This window comes from Peromyscus leucopus, chromosome X (assembly GCF_004664715.2).
Source record: "Peromyscus leucopus breed LL Stock chromosome X, UCI_PerLeu_2.1, whole genome shotgun sequence".
NCBI lineage: Eukaryota > Metazoa > Chordata > Mammalia > Rodentia > Cricetidae > Peromyscus > Peromyscus leucopus.
Genome location: NC_051083.1, coordinates 31,575,002 through 31,600,831, shown reverse-complemented (window position 1 = coordinate 31,600,831; position 25,830 = coordinate 31,575,002). Strand labels below are relative to the sequence as shown.

Sequence of the window (25,830 nt, the reverse complement as noted above, 5' to 3'; positions counted from 1 at the left end):
ACCCAGGGTCAGGCCCCAGCACACACATTGCAGTTCACAACCTTCTGTAACTCCAGCTCTAGAGGATCCCACACCCTGTTCTCACCTCTGTGGGTACCTGCACTCATATGCACAAACCCATATATAGATATACATAATAATAAAGATTTAAACTTGATTTTCACTGTGATATATAATTACAATAACATACATGCATACACACACAGACATATATGTGTGTTTGATATATATATACATATATATGTGTTTGATATATATACATATATGTGTGTTTGTTTGATATATATTGAATATATATATATAAATATATATATATATATATAAAAGAAATACAGAAATACAGAAATACAGAAAGCTCATATGTCAAACAGACACGGGCAGTATGAGTCAGTCTTCTGTGCACTGCACAAAGTTAAATATGTTACATATCTAAATATGTTATAGCAAAAGGTCTCGAAATTTTATTTCACTTTTTTTTAATTTATAAAGAAAAAATTGATGAAAATTTAAAATTAGCAACATTCTGTACTCCCCATGTTAAAGAACTTTTCTTGTTATTTCATCACCACAGATACTTGAAAGTTACCAACAAGATAACACCTCGTTTTTGTTTTTTAATGTTGTAGGGATGTTACCAAGGGCTTGGACAGATTAAACAAGTGCTCTACCACTGAACTCTAACCCCAGCCCAATATGATTCCCTTTGATTCTGGCATTGCTGAAGCTGGGTTCACTTAGCAAATTGCAATAGTAGGGCTCTCTCCCACTGTGCCCAGAGAGAACTCTACAAGCACTGGGACTGCTCCTCACTGCCCCTCCATAATACTCACTTCAACTCTCTTCCTGATGTCTATCTTCCTGAATTATGGTTCCTTGAATGTCCCAGGACCTCCTGCACAGCTGTTTCTTTGCATCAGGCTTTTCCTTTACAGTAAAACTCTGTATCCTTCAGCAGCCATCTTTTTTTTAAAAAGGTTCTTTTGTTTCTTTAAAAGTCTCTTCCCTAGGCCAGGTGGTCGTGCATGCCTTTAATCCCAGCACTTGGGAGGCAGAGCCAAGCAGATCTTTGTGAGTTCAAGGCCAGCCTGGGCTACAGAGCAAGTTCCAGGAAAGGCACAAAGCTACACAGAGAAACCCTGTCTCAGAAAAAAAAAGTCTCCTCACTTGTCCCCGGTGACCCCCCCCCCCCCAGTGCATGAGTCTTCTTAGTCTGGAGGTGAAAGGTATTAAGATGGAGGTTCTTCCCTCCTACATTCGCTTCCAGTGCTATTTTAGTAATCAAAACCCTGCCATGGGGAGTACTTGCTGTGGGAAGCAGTGAATGAGGATTACAAATAGGAAGATCCTGGGCATATTCATAGAGGAAGCCCCAATTCATCAACTATAATACTGATAGAAAACTTGAAAGATAATATTTTGACACACATACCAATTTTTCCTCTATTAAACACAGTCATGTAAAAGCCATGAATCTATCACAATTTCCATAATAAATTTGGCATAAAAATCAATAGTATTAAAGGGACTTAGCTATTCAAGTATCAGATAATACATAAGGTTAAAAAAATGATAATTCCTTAGCAGAGTATTGACCTATAGGGCAAATGCAAACTCTGTGGATGGAGTTTTCCTTAGTTTATATGTGAACTTACAAATTTCACTCTTACTTAACACTGATCTATATGAAATGGTTCACTCTAATTGCCTTTTGGTTGCCTGTGCTATGAATAAGTCATTAAAATAGAAAAAAAAATCACCTCTTCTGGACTGAGTCATACCCTGGTTTCTGACAAATGAGGAACCAAAGCACCTGATTCTTTCTTCACTTAGTACTCCCAAATCTCACCTATACTGGGGAAAAGAGAAGATGTATTTCTTTGAATTTACTCCCTTTCCTGACTTTGGAGCCCCATAAGTATAACCTAATCCAGATGCTCGTATCACTGCGGTACTTGATGTAAGAGGAGCTAGATAAATTGTACTTTATGCTGAAAACTGTGCCTCATCTCTCTCAAATGACAAAAGTACATTCAGTTGTTTGCTTTATTTTGATTTGATTTTTGTTTGGCGGTGCTGAGGCTAGACTCTAAGATGAGTATATATGCTGACCAAATGCTCCCCCACTGAGCTACATCCCAGCTCTAGACACACTTTTGTTGCTTGTGGAACACACTGAGAACATGGAAGCATGTCACTATCGACTGCTTACATGCTTTTAAAGATAGTAGAGCTTTGCAGAAAATAAAACATTTTCTTATTTACTACAATCTAGTCTTATTCATTTACATTACATTACATGAAATTTTTAAATCCAAAAAAAATCTAGAAAAATTTTAAGTCTGTTTTTCACTACTAATAAATAGAATCATTTTAATTGTACTTTGTTGGTTTCTCTTCTACGTGCCCGGTGGTGCTACTGAAATCTAAACCTCATAAAAGTCTCTATGGATATATTTCCATAGTCACAGGTATATTTCCAAGGTCAGGTTGATGGTCTACATACAGCAAAGAAAAATTCAAAACCATTTAACAGAGCAAAAGAAGAATTCAGAAATGTTTAAGTTCTCTGTAATAAAGTCTGCCGTGAGACGATAAAAATGATCTCATGAGACAGTGAACAAGAAGGAGCAAAGGAGTGAAGAAGGAAATGAAACAAACTGAAAACCTGGACAATCTGAAGTCCAAGCCACTGTCTATGCAATCAACTTTTGCTTTCAACTCTTCAAGAGAGGCTATTACTGTAACATGTCGAATGTAACTTTAATCACATAACACAGAAAGGAGGGAGCAGATGAGAGCAATTTGATAATACTCAAAGCAGGACTTTAAGGTGGGTGTTCTAGTATTTCCTAACCACTAAGCCCTTGGAACAGTACTAAGTGTTTTAGAAATAAAAAGATGGTTGGACAAGTTAGGAAATGGTCAGCTTCAACAAAACTGTTCTTGTTGTTTTCGGTTTTGCCATGGGACTTCAAAGCCTTTAGTGGGTTTGTGTACACTGCCGGGCTCCTAGTGGGGTTAGGCCAAGTGGCTTGCAAATCCGTATAACCACAGAGCCCTATTAATATATACCAGAGTGTTTCATCCCAAGTGGTCTTGGAGACACTCTGAGGTCACATGCAGGTGGCGATTTAGCTGTTCCTAGTTTGGCATGGCACAAAACTAAACACAACCACATGTTTACTATATGTTAACTAGATGTCTCCCATTTACAGTGAGCAAAGGAGAACAAGAGGAGGGAAGTAGCCTGGGGATTTTCTGCCTACATCCCTTACACACCTGCTCCTGTAGTTTGAAATCGGGAAGCTGGGGCTGAATGCTGGGAAATCTGGTAGACAAGGAAGTAGACTTCTTCATGAATGCTGACTTGAGAATCCCCAGTCTCCCTGTCAAATCCTCCATCAAGTCCCAACAGGCAAGCTGCTCTGGGCAACCAGCTCAGATAAGGACGGCTGGTAGTGGCAGTGCTTTCCAGATAAGCATCCCAGAATGCCTGCTAATGTTATTGTGACCGAGTCCAGGTTTGCTGTTGGTGCAAAGTGGGAGGAGTCTCAACTTCTCCAGGCCTTCCGCAGGAGGGTGTGCAGAAAGTCTCAGTTACAATCGAGCACAATAGATCTACTGTCTGTCTTGATGTAGATATACTTAGACTCCCAGTATTGAGAGAATGGGAGTAAAGACTTCAGTTTGGGAGGGGCTCTACTATTTATTAGCAATGGCCCCTTGGTAACTTGCTTAAACCTGGAATGCTCCAATTTCCTTGCCAATAAAAAAGAAGAATATTAGTACCTATTTCATAAGACTTTGGGGGAAGATAAAATTATACATTAAAAGTGATTAGTGCAGTGTCTGGTCTGATGCTGATAACCAATTAACACAACTAATAATTTTGAATGAGCACAAGTGTAACAAAGGAAACACTTGGGGCAGAACTAAGGTTTGATGTTAGACAAACAGCAGGGACTCAATTACCACTTCTTAACAAATCAGTTTCTCTTAAAGCTTTAAGAGTTCCCACTTGTTTATATGCAGATCAGGAAGAACTGGACTTCTCTATAACCCTTCAGACTGAAGCAAGAAGCCAATACCTCGTGGTATTTACATCTCCTGATTGAGTGGCTGCTAAAGACCATGTAACTGTCTGAAGAAAGGACAAGCAAATGTTACAAATGGTTTCCAAGACTGATCCTGAGACTCACCACACAGAAAGGTATGCTATGATCCACACAGAGCAGCAAAATAAAAACTGCACTGTCTGTAGAGCAAATTCCCGATATTTTCCACCAACAGCTTGAAGGGCTCTTTAAAGACGAAGTTTCCTTGGTAGTAGTAATGAGTGATCTACAGCACTATGTACATTACTCCATGGATTTGCTGCCTGTTCTCATTTTCAAATCTTGATGGGGAAGGCCATGGTAGCACAGGCAAAGGTGACAATTAGTTTACAGGTAAAACACACTCTCCCTCTCCAGCTGCTTCAGTTTTTTAATCTGAGTGGAAAGAGCATCCTTAAGAAACTACTATAGGTCCAAACCACAGCACTAACCCATGCTAAGGGTCACTTTTCAGTATATGTGGAATTAACACAGCTCCTAAACTGCTGTTGAACATTTGATTACCCAGGCGGCGAGTACTATACAGAACAACCATGTAGCCTGACCCCAATTACAGACACACTCCTTCTACTTCTCTTTATGTAGAAAAATCACATACAACCGTCAAGAACCGGAACTGAAAGTGTGGTTCGTAGCATACTAAAGAAATTCCACGTGAGGCTGTGAAAGCTACTAGAATTACGACAAATTAGCTGCTCTCTATTTCCTTAATCCAGAAATTATCTGGTGACTCCAATGTGGTGATTAATCCTTGCAAAGCAGCATAGTGGTAGGACAACAGTTTGCAGAAATCAAATATGTCACCTACCTGTGTTGGACAAGGTCTTGGAGGAAGTGCCGGTGGTGGGGGTAACAATCCTGAGTTAGTAGCTGAAAAGAAGAAAAATATACTGTTAAGAACCACCTCTTCCTAAAAAGACAAAAAGATGTACTCAACTAATAACAGTGATGGCATTTAACATGTTTAAGTTTATTAAATCCCTTTAAAGCTTAATTTTTCTAAGTATATACTATTCATAATAGCAAAATTATAACAGATAGATGGATAAAGAAACTGTGGCATATATACACAATGTAGTCCTAGTCAGTAATAAAGAAGAATGAAATTATGTCATGTGCTGGAAAACCATCATGTGAAGTGAAATAAGTCAGACTCAGAAAGACAAATAACATGTGATTTTTTTCTCTTTATGGATCCTCGATTGTACATAGATCCATAAGGTCATGGAAGTAGAAGGGAAGCTAAAGGAAGAGAGCAGACCCACCAGGAAGGGTAAAAGGGAGGGAGGGAACTAACAGGAGAGAAGAGGACGGAGAGCATGGTCAAAGCACATGATACACTTGAAAGAAAGAAATTAACATAGGATGAATATACTCCAATCAAAAAAGAGTGCATGTTATTTCCAATCCTCTTTTCATCTTACCCAGAATTCAAGTATTTACATAACTGGGAGTGATTAAGACAGGATAAAACAGTAAGGAAAACATATTTTTTTTTTTAACAAAAGACTAGATTTAGCATGGAAAATGTGGTCAAGTCCTTATTCTGATGTTAATTACTTGGTTTTAAGTAAACCAGGTTCAAATAAACGAGGCCAGAAAGAATCTTCTTTGGGTTTTCCTATTTCTCACTAGCTTTCAGCCATTACTGCTCATTAGTTTAGTGCATAGACTGCAGAAAAGGAAGAGGGCTTGGACTCAGCAGCTCTGCTTCCTGTGAAGAAATGGGGTGCCCATCAGTAGAAGAAACCGAAAACAATGGACTGACTTTACTTACTTCAAAGATTTCTCTTTCCTTTTCTCTCTCTGATTGGTACTATCAAGGATAACTAAATATGTTTCAAAATAATCTGACCACTTCTAAAGGATCTTTTGAAAAAAGTTGAAGTCTAACATTTTCTTTAATTTTACAAGATACAAAGAATAACTGAGGAAGCCAAAAACATCTGAATTCTAACTTAACGCAAATAAACAGCAGCTCTGGAATTATAAATAAAACCCATGATCACACACCAGAAATAAGCTTAGAACCATACACTGACAAGTTAAACCACATTCTTTACAAACTCTTCTGAAAGCATAGTATCTATGTAACTGTACATAGTTTATTCAGAAGTCTGTGGTAACTGTGCTAAATTAGGCAATATTCTATGCCTTAAAAGCAAGTAGCCCCCACAAGGTCCAAGGACCATCATGGAAGAGAGGGGAGAAAAGACTGTAAGAACCAGGGGTTGGGGAGAACTGAAGCGAAACGGGGTCTTCTGTCCTTGACAGGGCTGCTGCACTCAGGGTCACAGCAGCTGGGGTTGTCTGCACAAGGGCTGCCGAAGCCAAGGCAGTCACCATTCCAGCATGGAGGGAGAAGCAGCTCCTGAAGGCCAAGTGACAGTAGCTGGCTTCTGGAGGTCAGAGAGTCAGTTTCCATTGATACGGGGCCCTCGGTAGGATATTCTTGTAATTTCATACTAATTTGGCCTTTCTGGATCAGACAGGCATAAAGATGAAGCTTGGTGCTTTCCACAGATGTAACTCAGAATCATGTCACAGAAATGTTTATTCTTGGCTAGTGCATGGATATAGTAAAACCAAGTGTGTCAACCTAGGATCTGCTTTTCATTACAATATGGAAAACACATCAGTGGCTCATAACTCCACAGGCTGAACAGGCATCAGTAATAGCATGTAGCAGAAGAGAATGTTCACAGCAGTAAGGATAGCCCATCTCAGGGCCCTTAATGTACAGGTCCTCACAGGCTAGACCTTTAAATTACTACCAGTTACTTTTAAAACCAAACAGACAGACAAGCAAAATCTGTGCACCTTTCTAAAGAAAATGGCAAACAACTGCACAAGAATAAACAGGGCAACTATCAAAAAAAAAAAAGACTGCTCAAGAAATGATAAACCATTTAAATAAACTGACTCAACTTCCAGCCAAGATGGAGTAATGAAGACCACATGTCCTCAACCCAGCTGAAGAAATCAAACCTAGAAAAACATAAGAAACAACAGTTCCCACGATACTGGGACAAAACATATAAGAAGGGTTTTTGAAGCACAAGGAAATTAGGCAACAACAGAGATAATGACCTCTGAAAGACAGACAACAAATAAAGGAGGGTGGCCTATGACTCACCCCACTCACTCTCCTGAGAGCAGCTAGAGAAATAATGGAAATCCATATCCACGTCCAATTACTATTTTTTAAAAATAATTATTCAATTTTATTGGTTGGTTTCACTGGGAAAACTGCCCCAAATATGAAGAAACAATTTTAAGTTGTAAAACACTAAGATCATTTAAAATGGAATCCTAAAATGAATGTGAGTACACATCTATAATCCTAGCACTCAGGAGCTGAGGCAAGAAGTGTGCCACAAGTCTGAAGCCGGCCTGGGATACTGATAATGAAACCTTGTCTCAATCACACACACACACACACACACACACACACACACACACACAGAGAGAGAGAGAGAGAGAGACAGAGACAGAGACAGAGACAGAGACAGAGACAGACAGAGACAGAGAGAGAAAGCCCCGCCTATCCATTCAGCTGTGCAGCAGGAGATTCCAGAGGCCCCGAGAGAATAGGAAGCTGCCAGCACATCTGTGGGAATCTTACTTCCTCAGTACCATGGTCTCCCTAACTCTTGCCCACATGACCTATCTGATACCTTGAATGAAAATCAGTCTATGAGGAGATTCAAAAGGAGAGAGAGAGAGAGAGAGAGCCAGCCAGCCATATTGCAGTTTCTCACAACTAAACTTCAAGCAGCAAGACAGTAGCATGGGTTTATGTACACTATTCATTCTGAATCTTTTAAGAGAAGGTATTAGTTATATTCCTTAGTAAATACTAAGATTAAAAGAAACCAAATATACTATATCAAAAATATTAACAGATTTGTTTCCTCTTTTCAGTACCTGTACTGCTTTTTTCTATTCATGTATACTTACCTAATACACATACTATAAAGCTGAATTTATTTTTTAATGTTTATTTTTATTTTATGTGAATTGCTGTTTTTCCTACATATATGAATGCAGTGCCTATGGAAGCCAGAAGAGGGTGTCAATCCCCTGGTTGTGAGCCACCATTTAAGTTTTGGGAATTGGTCCCAGGTCATTGGACATAACAGCCAGTACTCTTAACCACTGAGCTATCTCTCCAACCCCAAGGCAGAATTTAAATGGTGATAATGGGAGCTGGGCAGTGCCACCTCACACCTGTGATCCCAGCACTGGAAGACTAGCACAGTAGGATCTTAAGTTCAAGACCAACCTAGGTTATACAGCAAAACCCTGTCTCAAAACCAAATAAAAAAATTTTTAAATGGTGATAAGGGGCATATCATTCTCTTCCCTTCAAAGAGAAATATCTATGGGTTCACTCAACAGTGTTTTCCATAGGTTTACTGTAGATAACCTTTAATAGATTATGAAAATTACCATCTATTCTTATTTTGATATTTCCCCATGATAACTTAATGGTAAATTTTAACTAGCACTACAATTGCATCCACTCACATGACGGTATGATTTCTTATAATACAATAATGTGCTAAATGGCATTATAAATTTTCTAACATGAAAGCAAGACCTAATTCAAATTGCTCATATTTTTCTACCTCCTAGGTAGCGTTGGCTAATATTTTGTTAAGGCTATTTTGCAACCATATTCATAGGTGACAATGACAGTCATGATTTTCCTTTCTATATGACCCTTGGTTATGCTTGGAACAGGGTGTATAGAGTAAGTTTTTTTTTTTTTTCTCAAATATCAAGGTAAAACTTTCTGGAAGATTTATAGTTAATGGTTCCATTGATTTGTTATAGGACTATTCAGGCTTTCTAATTTTTAAGCCATTTTCTGGAAAATGGGTTTTCCTGGATATTTTTTACAGTTTGCTTAAATTTTCATATTTATTGACATGGCAATTGATCACGTTATGATCATCTTAATCTCTACATATTTTTCCCACTCCTTATATTGTCTGTATCACTGCCATAGTTTTCCTTTATTAATCTCTTCTGATATCTACTATTTACTATATTGCTTTTTTCAAAACACCAATTTTTATCTTTTACAATTGCAGTGGCTATTCCTATATGTTAACTTGACTACATCTAGAATTAACTAAAATCCACAAAATGGAGAGCATACCTGGGAGGGATTTTGGCTTAATTTGAAGTAGAAAATCCACTTTGTTGTTGTTTGGGGTGGGTTTTTGTTTTGGTTTGGTTTTTGGTTGTTTTTTTTTTTTTTTTTTCTGAGACAGGGTTTCTTTGTATAACAACCCTGGCTGTCCTGAAACTTGCTCTATAAACTAGTCTACTCAGATATCTGCCTGCCTCTGCCTCCCAAATGCTGGAATTAAAGGCATTGGCCACCATCTCCAGCTGGAAGATCCACTTCTAATCCAATCTTTGAGTTAGGAAGACACACCTTTAATCCCCGATCTTTTGAGCTGGGAAGATACACTTTAATTCAGATCTTGAGGTGGGAAGACACACCTTTAATCTGAGCCACACGTCTGCTGGAAGCCTATATAAGGACATGGAAGAAGGAAGCTTTTTGCTCTTTGCCTGCTTGCTCTCGCCTTGCTAGAAAATCCATTCTTTCACTGGCATTAGAGCCTACTTCTTCTGGATTCCAGCATATACTGAAGACCAGCTGAAACATCCAGTCTCATAGACTGAGTAACTACTGGACTCTTGGACTTTCTGTTCGTAGGCAGCCATTGTTAAATTAGCTGGACTGCAACCTATAAGTCATTCTGATAGATCCCCCTTTCAATATATATATAGAGAGATTCATTCTATAAGTTGTTACTCTAGAGAACTCTGACTAATATGACAATCATCTATATTGTATGTTTCTTTTATATTTCATTAATCTTCCATTTACATGCTTTGGGCTTGTCTTGTTCTACCTTAAATCGATTGCTTAGATTATTGGTTTGTAGCTTTTCTCCTTTTATAATGTAAGATAAGATTATAAATTTTATTTTAACTACTTTATTAAAATCTCATAAGTATGTGATGTTATCATTAGTGTTTAAAAACTTAATGCCCATTCTGATTTCTTTTATGATGTTACCTTCTATCTTGACTGAGTCCTGAGTTTTCTTTATTGAATATCTATTAATAGCAAATTTGGTTATTGCCATGCTATTTTCTCATAACATGTTGAGGATAGAATTTTACTGTCTTTTGACTTCCATTATTATTGTTGAAAAGTCAACTGTCAATCAAATCATTGGTCTTCATTAGTTATTAGTTTTCTCTCTGGTTGTTTTGAAGAACTCTCTTTTTTATACTCTAAAATATCAAACTTCCCTGTATCTGCACATATAATAATATATCTTGTTCCTTTCTTACCTGAGCTTTTATGGAACTTCTGAACTATGTGGTATCCTAAATTAACTTTGGCCAATCCTCAGTGTTTCTTTGACTATTGTCTTCCTACATTTTTTTCTTATTTCTTCAAGAGCTTTGTCTAAATGTGATGTTTGGGAAAAGTTTCTGAGATTTCTTGTCCAATTATGCAATTGTCTCTTCAGCTATACTTATTACTCTGTGAATCTAGTACCTGAATTATAGATACCAAGTAGTTTGCTTTGTTATATTCTTGGGTTTTTTATTTGTTTTGATAATATTTTGAGACACAATCCTTCTAATATAGTCCAAGCTGACCTTGAACACACTTTGTAGCACAAGCTAGTCTCAAGCATTCCATTTTTCATGCCTCAGTGTCCTAAGTGCTGGAATTCCATGCACGTGCCATGACACCTGACTGCTGCTTTTAACATACTAAATATACCTAAGGGTATTGCCAACCTGAGGGAGAAGTGAGATTAATTCCTAGCTTCTGCTGTCTGACCCAAACATATACTAATTTTTTTTAGTACTTTGAATATATGCAACTAATCTCACTCTTAGCTCATTAATACACAAAAGAAGGGAGTGATATAAGTGTCCTTTAAATTTGGAACTGGGAAATTAGAAAAATGATGGGTAGGTTACTGCATAAGTTTGAGAAGGCAGTTGAGTAAGCAAAAAAACTATATGCTCTAGATGTTAATAGCCTTTCAGATCTCTTCCCTTCTATTCCCTGTGAATGATATCCAAAGACTAAAAGAATGTTTCCCAAGGAATCTGATCAGCCAAGAAAATAGATCAAAAGCTACTGACAGAAAGGGACCACTAACAATATAACCTTGCCAGATCCCTCTACCATTTGTCAAGTCCCATCCATTTGTTCATATCTTCTAAGTCAACGTATCTCTCATTCTTAAATATAACCAGGTGACTAAGTATTACTAGGTATCTGCAGAAAATATTCTAACATAAGGTACTATGAGAGCAAAGTTACATTTTTTAAGTTTTAATTACTATACCTATGAGATCCATGAAACAAAAATGCTTCTGATCTTCAAGCCCCTTGCCTAAGGACAGATAGTTCCCGAAATGCTGGAGGCTATTGTTTATGGGAAATAACAAGCCACATGTTTTCACTCCCCTAAAACAAGTTAGTTTGACCCATCTGCACCAGATGTGCTTGATCACATGTGGGCGGGAGTTACACAGGCTGGAAGTACGTTAGGATATATGCTTGTCCCTGATTGGACCTGATGGAAAATGCAATAAATTAAGGGTTTTCCTTCTTAAGCCACTAAAAACTGTGATTCTGGGCCATTTTCTCTGGAACTTGGGTATGTACCTGGCCAGAGTCCATTCACCGGGCCAGTATTTAATTAAAGCTTGCTTCAAATTTGGCTTTAAACTGTGGTAGTGGTCTTATTCTCAATCAGTGGGATTAACAGTCCAGAATAAATAATAATAGGAAAAAATGATTTCAAAGAGACTAGACCTGTACTAAGAGAACACTTTAAATTATATGTTATTAGTATCCTAAGATTGATCATTAGCTTGTTCCAGGAATATTTAAATAATTACTATGTACTAGGCATTACTTCGGGAAGGAAAGGGCTAGAGAACTTTATCCTTATAAAACTTCTATGCTACTGAGAAGACAAAAGATAGAGGGTGAGAGACAAAAACCTTAAGTAGAGTGATCAGGTAAAGTTGCAAGAAGAGGCACTGTTTATAAAGATGAGACAATTGGAAGCTATTGAAAAAAAGAACAGTCAGACAATTAAAAAGCACTCAGAAATTAAAATACGATAGCAAAAAGTGAAAGCTCAATAGAAAGTTTCAGAGATAATCTCAGGAAATTTCCCAGAAAGTAGGGTAATATTCAGATAAAAGTTCCATAGAGACAGAAAATAAGAAAAAAGGAATCAATTAAATGGTTTAATAAAATTTCCAGAAATGAACAGTATAAGCTTCTAAATTAAAAGGGCCCACTGAGCACCCAGGACAATGGAAGAAAACAGAAGTATGGCAAGACACATCATCACAAAATACTGGAATTAGAAAATGTCCACATGTTTTTGGCAGGGAACGGGAGAAGACAGGCCACATACAAAGTAACAGATATCTAAAAGGTTTTAGAGTTTTTGTGTACCTTTAGAGCCTAGAATTAATTGAAACAATTCTATCAGAATTCTAAAGAAACTTTAGATGGTGGCTATATACTTGCAGTTTGAATGTGAATGTCCATCCATAAGCTCCTGTGTTGGAACACTCTGTCTCAAACTGTCAAAGTGATGGTGAAGTTTGGGGAAACTGAAGCCTTGCTATAGAAAGTAGGTCACTAGGGCAGGCCTGGAGATTTTACAACCCAGCTTCACTTCCTGAACTCTCTTTGCTTCCTGGTCCATCTCCATGTGATGATAAACTTCACCATGCCTTTCCCACCAAAATATTGCCTGAGCCTTCTAAAAAACCATGAGCTGAAATAAACCTGCCCTCCTCCATTAAACTGCTTTTGGAAATATTTTCAGTAAGAATATGCAAAAGTCTAGAACTGTGGACTAGAGACGCTCTTGGATTGTATAGTCAAGGCTTAATGAGCCAGTCTGAGGGGGAATCATAAGACTGGAATGCCAGTAGACATATAGTCTATAAAGGCTTCAGAGGGAAAGACGAGTTCTACTGGGACCTGAGCTAGAGGCCATTCATATCACCTTATGGTAAAAAAAAAAAAATCTGGTTGCATTCTGGAAACGAGTTAGGCTGAATTAAACTGTAATGGATTATTTTATTGGATAGAGAAAATTTCAAAAGAGTTAACATTCAGGCTGTGGCATGTTTACTGCATGTTACATGGATCTAGATTTATAGTGAAAGAGAAAATAAAGTAGAGCTTAAAGAAATGGAAAATGTGCAATTTGGTGAGGAAAGGAACATAAACCTGGTTAGTCATGGAAAGAAATGTGAAGTTTGATGAGGGAAGGAACTTTAACTCAAGTAAAGCTGGAAATGAGGAGGTTGAGGGGGAAAGTGACTATAGTTATTCAAAAATTTAATATCATTAAAGAGAAACCTGGAGTTCACAGTGAGAGAACAGAAAAAGTACCTGGAGAGTAAGACCCCACCATCAAAGGCTCCAATGCAAATAATGTAAACTCAGTTGAAAACTTTCACTTGAAAGGAGAATGCCTAAACAGATAGAGCCTTCAAAGTTCTCTGCAGAAAAACTGCCATCTAAGGACAGGTTTTCCCAGGTTCATCCAAAAACAGTCACAGAGGCCACTGCAGCAATAATGTGTGGGAGCCAGACTACAGACTTTGGCATTATCCACATGCTGCTGGTTTGTAGGTATGTGAACGTCAAGAGTTAGAGGGTCATGGAGGCACGCACCAAGGTTCTATACTGTGGCATTCCTAAGACAGCTGTGTGTGCAGCTGTGAAAGTAAAGCATACATTGTAATGGAGATCACAGGGTACTGGAGAGATGCCAGAATAATAAAACATGCCAAAAATCAATTTCAAGACACCAAGTGTACCCTATCCAACAGAGTACATATGCTGTGGGCAAAAGAACTAGAGAGGTAGGGCTATACAAACCCATTGGAGCACAAATAGTGTCTGCCCTAATGAGCCCAGGTCACCAAACACGGAGATGCAGGATTGTGTTTGCACTGCTACATTTAGATCTTCTTTAGTCTGATCTTTCCTTGATGTGTCTCATTCCTCCCTTGTGGAATGGGAACATTTACTATATGTCATTGTATATTGGAAATATAGATAACATGTTCTATTTTTATTTTATAGAGGCTCAAAGTTAAGAGACTGCTTTGTGTCTGAGAAGAAATTTTGAACTTTGGAACAGTGCTGAAATTGCTAAGGTCATGGAGACTCTTTAAGTTGAACTGAATGCATTTTATATTATGAGATGACCATGAAACTGTGGGTATCAGGAGTGGAATATTGTGGTTTGAAAATGAAATGCTCCTCACAGGTTCATATGTTTGAACTCTTGGTCTCTGGGAGGTAGCATTGTTTTAAGATGCTGTGGAAACTCTAGGAGGTAATGTCTCACTAGAAGTTGGTCACTGGGGTGCACCTCAAGATTTTATAGCTTGCCCCTACCACTTGAACTCTGTTTCCTCATCTGGAAATGATATGAGGTGTATCAACTACATGCTCCAGTGACCATGAATTCCACCATGCCTTCCCCACCACCACCACAATGGACCATATCCTCTCAAACTGAGAGCCAAGACAAACCCCTCTTCCCTTACATAGTTTGTCAGGTATTTGGTTACAGTGATGAAACAAGTAACTCGTGCACTACCCAAACTAGCAGCCTGAACACCAGTATAATGAAAAAAGAGCTCTCTGTGTGCATCTTTTCCTGGGAAGCCCCTTAAGGATGTGTTCTATCAAAACAAGAGAGAAAACAACGAAAGAGTAAAACAGGGGAGATAGGGTGAAGGAAACTAACATAGTTGAATGAAAAAGGAAATCCTGCAATGACCATATGGAGAGATAGCATGATGAAAAACTATATAACAGGCACTTAGGACCAGAGGTTTATATTTCTCTAAAAATGTAAAATTTATAGAATATGTGATATGTGAGAAGTTCATAAGAACTATAGAAACCTGATGGAGTCTGTGGTTGAATTAGGGGAAAGTACACTGGAAAAAAAAAAAACAAGTTTTATTATTCACTCTAAGATGCATTAAAACCTGTACAAGCACAAAAGTTAAATTTTCTATATGGTTTAATGGCCTTAATATAAATACTAAATATGTATTCTAATACAAATTAGAATATAGCTACACTGAAGACTTAGAAAAGACAGGTGATGACAACAAGTACTAAAGGTCAAGAACAAATTCTATTATTTAGAAATGTGTAGGAAGAAATAGCAATACAATCAACATTAACAATCTTACAGTAGAATGTATTCCCTTAAGTTTGGAGAGGCATATCAGTAGCCTAGGAAGAATTACATAGACTTTGTTTTATCCCTTAGTTTATCATGGAACTTCTAGGCCATTCCCTCTACCATGTCAAGATGTAAGCTATGGTTATCTTACAAGCTTCCTCCTTCTCTTCCAAAAGTCATTTCCACTACCATCAATCAAAAGAAGGGAAAATTAAGAATATGCATTCATTTTTCTTTGTTCCAGATTTGGGATCTAAATGAGAAACCGCAAGACTTGTCTACTAGCACATATGCTTTTTGCAAGGAAGCAGACAGTCAGGAATATATGAGTATGCCCAGATCTCTCGTCTGTCCTCCCCCACCACACATAAATGACACGGTCTTTGGTTACTGTGGAAAAAAACTTTTCCTTATGTTTATGGTTCTCTTCATTTCATTTCATGATGTGAGGTATTTATCAAGTCTCATTCTACCAATTTTATATCTAATCCATCTGCCTCCCACAGCACCTAAGCACATTGCCATAGTTTAGCAAGCTCTCACATAATGTTTTAATAACTAGAATTGAACTTAGTGACGAGCCTTCTCTTATATTTGTAATCTGGTTTTGACTTAAAATTAAATTCAAGTATTTTATCCTATATGTTCCAATCAGTCAAAACAAAACATACACCTTCACAAAAAGTGCAATTTTAAAAATACGTCTACTGAATAACCTTTTGTACATTTGAAAATTATTACAATTTACCTGCTAATAGTAATGGTGCCACCCCTAGAATGGAAATGGAGATAAGAAGAGAAGGGGAAAATGCTTTTCTATGTACAAGTTACCATCTTCTTGAAGCAATTACAGGTTGCTTCCAGTTAAGGTGAAACATCAACTATCAGCAAGGCTTTTTCAAGGCAAAAATCTTTGTAAGAGCAATCAGAAAAAAAAAAAATACTCAAATCGTAAAAGCCAGATTGAAAAGTTCAGGTAAAGAATTTGCCATTTAATACTAAATTCACATAACATGTTAATAAGCCTCCTTGTTTAAAATTATTTTCTTGTGCTGGAGTGTTAAAGGCTAGGCTCACAACCAAAAAATATGTAATTATTTTTCAAATTTATTAAGCCTGATCCTCTGGATTGTACCCAAAACACTAACCTCTAATGCTTTTTATCCTCTTACATCATTATACTTAGGAATTTCCAGACAAGCTGAATATAGTAGTTCATGTTTATAATTCCAGAACTCTAGAGACTAACCTGGGCTATATAATGAGCTCTGAGACAGCCTGGTCTACAGGATTGAGAGCTTGTTCCAAAAGAATATTCTCAGCAAAACAGCGGTCATAAACATCACTATTTACTAATTTCCTTCAGATTTGTACAAGGTCCAAACCATCAGATAAAGGAACACATGTTCTAACTTAGGGAAATAAAGCAGCAGATGTGGCGACCGAAAGCTTCAAGAACAGAAGGACAATTCTTTAGGGGAGTGAAACTTGGAATAACTTCAGGTATGGAAAAGAGCTCTGATCCCCCTAACTAAGAATAGTTTATGAAGAGAATAAAAGCATTCAAACTCCAATGGGGGGCACTTAAAGGAGGGGGAATGTTAAAATGAGTCTGCCAAGAAGACCTAGACTTTTAAGCATCAATCAAGTACAGAGATAAAAAGCTTCACGCGTCTCATCAGGAGGGACCTTTTTTCTTCTTGACAGTTTCAAAAAGTGGTTATTTCACAGTAATAGAAACTGTTCATTATTTTCTTTCTAGTCACAAAAGTATTTGTGACCTTATATCCATCCCCTGATGACTCAGTCATATACTGTAATGGCACAGCTGTACCTATGTACTTAACAAAAGGATTGCCAGGAGTGCCTTCCTAATAATCCCTACCTCTATTTCTGTTGGTTATCCATAGGCACACATCCCCAAAATACAAGCCTATTAAATTCTACATCAAATGGTACACAATTTTGCTATCAATTAAAAGAGATAACTTTACATGTGCTTTATTCAATAAGGATAATATTAATGACTAAGTTTGGAAAAGTAATAAGGTCAAATTCAATTCATCTACTTTGCAGATGAGAATATTAAGACCTGGAGAAATAAAAGGATAATGTCAAGTTTACTACCACTATGGAACAATAATCGATTTCACATTTTGAGCCTTCAAGACAGGAACAGATAGAGCAGAAACGTTCAGGGAGATAAGAATAAGTAGGTAGATGGGCGTGGGGGAATCTAAACACAAGGAATGAGCATTTCAAAAGGCCTCAGAGCAAGAATATGTCATGTCATAGTAAAAGGATGCTCCTGATCCTTCTATAAACAGACTCAAAACGGAAAATAAGCTAGTGATATGGTTGAGTGGGTAAAAGTACTTGCCATATAAGTTTGGCAATCTGAGTTTAACCCAAAACTCACATAAAGGTGGAAGGTCAGACACACAAGCCACTGCATGCAAGCCCATGCACATTATACACACAGCAACAATGATTAAATAATTCTTTTGATTTAAAGCAAACTAAGGGCCAGTGAGAAGATTCAGTGGATAACCTCAGTTTGATCCCTGAGACTCACATAAAGGTGGAAGGAGAGAACTGACACTCCCATTCCCCCAAGTTGTACTCTGACTTCCATACATGTGACATGGTATACAGAGAGAGAGAGAGAGAGAGAGAGAGAGAGAGAGAGAGAGAGAGAGAATGAATGAATGAATGAATGAATGAATGAATGAATATATTTAAAAGGTCTGTTTCACAAGAAGGGACCCATGCCTGGTACTACAAACCCAGCTAAAAATACATAGGGAAATCTAGGCCTGGTGTCGAGGGAGTTAAACTGACATATATGATGTCAAAATACCTTATACCTTCTAAAATTATGTTTAAATTCATAGGCAAATCGTTAACCAGAGAAGCTTCTCTTTATAGTGAATGGCCATTAATATAGAGACGCATGGCTGTTCAGAGAAAAAGTGATGATTTGGCTATCCCTAAACAAGATGCTATACCATCTCCTCTCAGACTCAAGAAACATCACAGAAGAAGGGTTAGAGAATTTAAGAGCCAAGGATAGGGAGAAGGGCTATGAAATGTCATCTTCTAGGCACAACACAGTCATTGCTATGTGATGAACTCAGCATCTAAGTTTACCTACACTGAGTCTTTCTCAAGACTTGGCTCTGTCAACAATCAGCCATTGATGGAGGAGGACTCAGGGAGCCTTACTTCAAGCTGAATTGCTGACTACTGAAGATTCTGGGAAGGGAGAGTAATTGTCTTCAATTGTGTGCCTGCTAGTGAGCACACCAAGCTCCAATGAATAGCTCGAAAGCCCTGGTCACACAGATGGCCCTGATTAAGTTCAATGTGACACAAGACAAAAACAAAAGGCATAGATTTGGGAAAGGAATTTGTAGGAAAGATGTGGGGTTGACAGAAGTGGCATGGAGATGATAAAGAGTGGAGTGAGAATGGCTAGAATGCATTATTTTATACATGTATGAAAATGCCAAAGAATACATTCAGTTAAAAAAAATTAATTCTAAATAAAATAAAAATGCTATTAATGCAAGCATTTCATCATGTGATTAAATGGATTCACCAGTCCCAAGTTCGAGTCCCAGAACCCAATGGCAGCTCACAACTGTCTATAACTCCAGTTCCCAGGAATTAGATGCCCTCTTCTGGCCTCTGCTGGTACTTGCACTTATACAGACACATATATAAATTAATAATAGAATAAATCTTTAAAAGTATATATCCAATGTATTATTGATATAAAAATAAGCATAGAGGTCAACAGAAGAGAGTCTAAAAAGAAACCCTTAGAAGTCAGGTGATACTCAACAAACATTCCAAGGCAAGATAATAGAAAATGAAGTGCATTTTCTTTGACAAATGGTTCTAGTGAAACTGGACATCCAAATATAAAGAGATTAACTCACACTTTATGCAAAAATAAAGCCAAAATTAATTATGAATCTGAATACAAGAGCTAAAATGATGAAACTTAGAAGGAGACAAAATGTTTAAGACCTTGAGTTAGACAAAGATTTCTTAGACATGATCCATAAAAAGGGAAGACTGACAAAAGTACAATTCATCAAAATTCAAACTTATGGCCAAGTGTAGTAGCACATCCTGTAATCCTTGTACTTTTTTAGTCAATATTTTCATTATAGCTGAGTAACGGAGACAGACCAAAAAAAAAAAAAAAAAAAAAGATAGAGACAGCCTGGGAAAAGTTTCTATCATCTGGACCTCTCTTTTCTACTATAAATTTTAAAAATCTGACAGTAGTCAGACTAAGTAAGTCTTAAACAGTTCAAACTGAGTTGACAACTAATCTGTACCATAACTATAGCCACTGGGATTAACCCTACCACTAACAGGCCTCTTCTTTTAAAACTTAGGACCTTAGAAATGTTCCCTCCATGATCATCATTTTTTTCTTGACCATGAAACAGACTGGAATCTTCTTGTTTCTGCTTCCTTCCTATAATATATTCCAACCCAGGAATGCCAGCCCATAATACAGTTCTCTTACTGCCTTTGTATATACTTGTGACTTCAATTTCAGTACTAACAGGAATTAGGTGTTGACATAATGGGTCTTGAAGGTGATAAGTAGAAAAGCAACCTCATGGATACACTTGGGAAAAATGAATCCTGTAGCTCCAGGAGAGCAAATGAGATTCGAAACTACTTAGAGTAGCCTCCCAGGCAACTAGCAATGAGAAATGAACGAATTCAGATGTTAACAAAGAGTCGATAAGATTTTCCTTCAAAACTACCATCTATGTTTTGACATCTACTTCAACAAGCCCTGCATTCCCTCTGCCTACACATTACTGATCATTCTAATTAATTAATTAATTAATTAATTCAAATGGCCGCATTCAGTTTCCTTCTCACAATCACAGGTCACATGAGATAAACTGGGAGGGTTTGGAGTCATGTCCATGTTCCTCTTGGTATTCCACACAATGCCAAACACACAGTAAGCACTCATTAAATACTGATAGAACGGATACAACACTTGCCCTAACCACCACCACTAAAGGTTATAGCAATTTTCAGCAACAAGAAAATGGCTAAATGAACAAGTCTTAATTAATAAAGGGCAAATTAATAGACTATAGTACCAGAGTTTTGCAATGGCCAGTGAAATGGTGGGCCTGAGCAGCAGTTTTCTGGAAAGTGCTCATGCAAGCTTGTGAGAACCTGCTGTGTGCACCTGTTCACAGATCCATATTCAGTGACACATCATTAGGCATGAAAGCATCCAGGGCAGGAGTGTTTACACAATAAAATTTTGCAAATGACAGGTTTTAAACATTTACCAGTATATTGCTACATGTAGACAACAATGAGCGATGGCTAATAAAATCATTATTTGAAAGCTTGTTGGGGATCTCTATCACATCACATAGATCAGGCTGATACTATAAGAACTCATTAATGAAGCCAACAATCCAAATTAGAAAGGCATTAAACATCAAGATCTCCTAACATGGAACTGGAGAAGCACACAGCATCACTAGGAAGTATTCTTGTTGAACAAATCTGATTCTAATCGAGCCTAGATATACCTACTAGTTCATAGGAAGTACAGAAGATGCAAGAATAAGCAACCAGTCAAAACCCTGAAAATGGAAGTCAACAGAGTGAACGATTTTCTTATGAACAAATGAGTGCATGGATAAATGAATGAATGAACAACTATAAAGGGAAAAAAATGATTGAGGAAGAAACTTACCAGCTAAGGAACAAATTATCAAAGCAAGAACAAATGTGCATGTAGTCATATGTTTGAATCTTGATTTGAACAAACCAACACAAAAAGACACAGTTAGGAGAAATCAGGATACTGGCTGAATAGTAACTGGTACTTAGGAATTATTGCTAATTTTATTAATTAGAAGGAGAATACAAGATAACTAGAGAGAGGAGAGGAAGGACAACAGAGTGTAGTGGAGGAGAATATGAATAAATTACTGTGATTAGCATGGACAAAAATGTCAATGAAACATATTGATTTGCATACCACCAAAAATTTTAAAATAATTTAACAGTCAACAAAAAATTAAAAATAAAAGCCACACACACACACACACACACACACACAGAGAGAGCCTTATAGGGATTAATATAATAGTAAGGATTTATAGCAAAATAATGTATGGAAGTGGTTCACTAAACTTGAAATTGTCCATAATACAGGTTTTAAAAAGTAGTCTGTGTACAAAAGAAAAACAAAACTATCAGTATAGACATGAGTACATCTTTAGGAAATTATATTATCATGAATAAGTAATGAAGAGAACATGCATAATACGGTCTCAAGTATTTTAAAGGTGTAAAACCTGAAGTTGATTTCATGGGGACACATATGCATTCACAAATGCACTACCAAATGTCAGGAGACACTGCCTGGGGTGAGGTGGCACATGGGACTTGGTGGGCAATGAGGTCAAGAAATGGAGCTGGGCGGTGGTGGCACATCCCAGCACTCAGGAAGCAGAGGCAGGCGGATCTTTGAGTTCGAGGACAGCCTGGTCTACAGAGTGAGATCCAGGACAGTCAAGGCTGTTACACAGAGAAACTCTGTCTGGAAAACAAAACAAAGGAGGAGGAGAAAAGGGCTCATGTTTGAATTGTCCACACAAGGAGGAACTTGTCTACTACTGAAATGAGTTTTTTTATACACATTTTCAAAAGGGTAGTCACTCTAACTATTCCTACTTCATTCTCCAGAGATTATAGTCCAGTTGCTCCCCTACACGCCCTCCTAAAAGCATTCCCCAGCCAGGAATCTCCATAAATCTGGAGAGTGGACAAAGAGAATGCACCCCGCCCAGCAGCGGCACTGGCTTAACCCCTGTCTTGGCAAAGATTGTTAAATCCCCAGGCTTTTACCTTCTACAGGCCCAAACCACAGCACATTGTTAATAGAGAAAGGTGCATAGAATTTGTTGGAAAAGGAAATACCTTCTAAATAAAGACATATGGGAACCAGAAAAGGCAAAAGAAGCCAAGGACAGATAGTGCCCACACTTTGCAAAGACTGCTTTTCATCTGGATGTTCATGCTGAGTCCTGGCACACCCCGCCTTGGAAACAACCTGGACTATTCTCATACCTCTGAAAAGTTTCATCTAAGCCAATGTCCAAATGTACTTCTCGTTGTTTATATGAACTTCTAGACTTCAAATCTCATGCCAAAAGAACACTATGCTGCAGCCAACCCTTTTTATAATCTCTCAAGAACTAAAACCCTCAAAAAGATACATTAATGCTCTGTCAACCTAAGTTCCAGTTGGGTTACTTCTTAGAGCAGACCCTCTATGGCAAGCAAGATCAGCTCTAAAAGCAAGAACTCCAATCTGGACATCTAGAAGGGACCCTTAGCCCTTCCAAGACAGGTGACTACTGACAGTTAAAGGCCTGAGTCTCGGTGAAGAGGAGTTCTCATCCAGCTGGCTGGAAAAGCAATGTGAGGTAAATGAGTAAAAGAAGTAACAGCTTGATGTCTCCTGCTCTGTACCACTTCCATCAGAGGAAGCTCAGTAAACAATCCTATGAAATATTTGATTGAGCAGATGAAATGGGAAACGCAAATGGAAGAGACAGAAGAGAAACATTGCCCCCTTTGCTATTGCAAAACGGGTTCCTAGCATTAGAGCACATAATTAAGATCCTAGTTTTAACTGCTACTGACTCAATGACCTTGGACCTTGAAGAAAATGCACACAAAATGCTTTAGATGTATCTTCTGTATAAAGTGAGACACAAATTCTTGTCACTTGTAGCTATTATATCTGGTGGTAGGCAGTAGTGAAGTGAAAAACACAGAAGTATAAATAGGGAAGGCTGACTTAAGGTAGAGTGGCCACTTCATAGAGAAAGCATATATATTACCTGATAAATGGTCCTAGAGCAATTATTTCATACACAAGAGAAAAATTTAAACTGAAATAATATAACATTCAATAACGATCCTACCAGTGTCTTCCAAACACTAAAAGGGACTTCATCTTTAATTTGTGAGTAGTTGAAGGATTATTAGCTAAGCTGTTAGGAGCCCAAGATTAAGCATGTACCCCACCTCACTACGTAAACTTCATAATAAGATGTGTCCAGACAAAAAATTGATGAGGTTACAGAATTCATGATAAATAAACTAAAGCCAACTGTATTTCTATGTATTATCTATCAGTTGAAGGCTTTGAAAATGAATTTTCCTTTAAAAACTCTATTTAGAATTGAATTTAAAAAGAACAAAGTTCCTAGGAATAAATTTAACAAAGTAAGTATGAGATCTGTGTGTTTATAAAGTATAAAACACTATTGAAAGCAATTTAAAGACCTAAATGAACAAAAAGCCAGTCTGCATTTAGGCAGTAGAAGACAATATTATTAAGACAATAATACTAACCAAACTTAACCTATATATTAATGCAGTCCCTACTGAAACACCAATCAGATTTTCTTTTGCAGGAACTGACAAGCTGATCCTAAATTTCATATGGAAATGCTAGAGAATCAGAATAATGAAAAATACTAAAAAAGAATAAAGTAGAAGGTCTTGTAGCTCCCGAAACCAAAACATACTACAAGAGCTCTGACTCCCAAGGAGAGCAGGGAGGGTAGATGGGAGGGTTTGAAGGGAGGAAAGGGAAGGGAGAGATGGAATTAAATTACAATCTTAAAAAAATGTTTCAAAAAGCTAGAGAGATGGCTCAGCAGTTAAGAGCTCTGGCTGCTCTGCCAAAGGACCTGGGTTCAATTCCCAACACCCACATGGTGCCTCACAACTGTCTATAACTCTAGTTCCAGTGGATATAATCACCCTTCGGAACACACATGGTGCACAGACACACTTGCAGGCAAACCATCCATACATAAAACTAATTTTTAAAAATGAAAGAAGTACAAATACACAATTACAAAGACACTGTGATATTCACTGAGTGTAGACATTAAGGTTAATGGAATAGAATTAAGAATTAACACAAACTTGTATGGGTAATTGACTTTCTATAACATTATCCAAAAATTAACAGTCTTCAGCAAATGATACTGGGAAAACTGGATAAACGTATGTAAAAAAATAAAACTGGACTTCTGACTCATATGCAAAAATTAACTTAAAATGGACTATAGAGATAAATTTTAAAATCAAACATGAAACTTTTTGCAGAAGAGTAAATTTTTGGAGCCTTGAGCAGCAAGGCAATGATTTCTTAGGAAACTGAAAGTATAAGCAACAAAAACTGGTAAACTGAACCCTAGGAAAGCTTTAAAAGGTTGTGATTCAAAGGATACCTTCAAAAATGCAAAAGACGTGGAGATAAAGATTTGTTGATTCTGCTCAAATTTGAACATTTTCTAATGAAACTATTCTTAGCTGATTTTCCTCCTTTTTGAAATCCTCTGGCTGTTTTGTGTAGGTTCTGCTCTTTGTTATTGCTCTCAGCAAGATCTGGATTATTGTTGTTTTAGTGTTGTTCTTTGAGTAGCTCCTTGAATTGCAATACTAGACTATTATTCCAAATCTTTTCTTTTCCTTTTGAACATTTTTTAATATTGCATACTTTTTTACATGCCAAAAGATGTGTGAGGCTTTTTTTTTATTCATCTATTTATTTTACATCCCAGCCTCAGCTCGCAGTCCCTCCCCCAGCCCCCGTCCCCACCTCCAGTCCCTTCCTCTTCCGTCTCCATCCAGGAAAAGACAGGCCTCCCATGACTATCAATAAAACATGGCATATAAAGTTGCAGTAAGCCTAAGCACCTACCCTTGTATTAAAGCTGGGCAAGGTGACCCAATATAAGGAGTAGGATCCTAAAAGCCAGTAAAAGAGTTAGAGACAGCCCCTGTTCCTACTGTTAGGAATCCCATAAGAGGATCAAGCTACACAACCATAACATATATGCATCAGAAATGAGAACACCGAAGGCTACTGAAAAAGAAACCTGGAAACTGAACCAGCCACAAAACATTTGACCTACAATCTGTCCTGCCTGCAAGATGTGCTGGGGCAACGGTGGCACAGAACTTGTGGGAATGGCCAACCAATGTCTGGTTTAACTTGAGGCCCACACCACAAAGAAGCCATGCCCGATACAGATTGGATGGCCAGGAACCCCAGACAAGATAGCCCAGACAACTATGGTAGAACCAAACACTACTGGCAAAAAAAAAATTCAATGAAATGATTCCTACTGATATTCTGCTATATTCATACATCAGCGTCCTGCCCAGTCATCATCAGAGACCCATTCCTCCAGCAGCAGATGGGATCAAGTGCAGAGACCCACAGTTAGACATTATGCAGAGAGAATGTCGAAATTGTAGGTCTCCATCTGACCCCCTACCCACCCACCGCCAGCTCGAGGAATTCC

General features: G+C 37.7%; 1 protein-coding gene across 1 annotated transcript in view; it reads right to left on the bottom strand.

The window, feature by feature from the left end:
• Nucleotides 1-25,830, bottom strand: part of Reps2 (RALBP1 associated Eps domain containing 2) — a 230,421-nt gene that overhangs the window by 51,426 nt on the left and 153,165 nt on the right. The window contains 1 exon segment of the mRNA XM_037198871.1: nucleotides 4,924-4,985. Within this exon segment, the coding sequence (XP_037054766.1) occupies nucleotides 4,924-4,985 (62 nt within the window).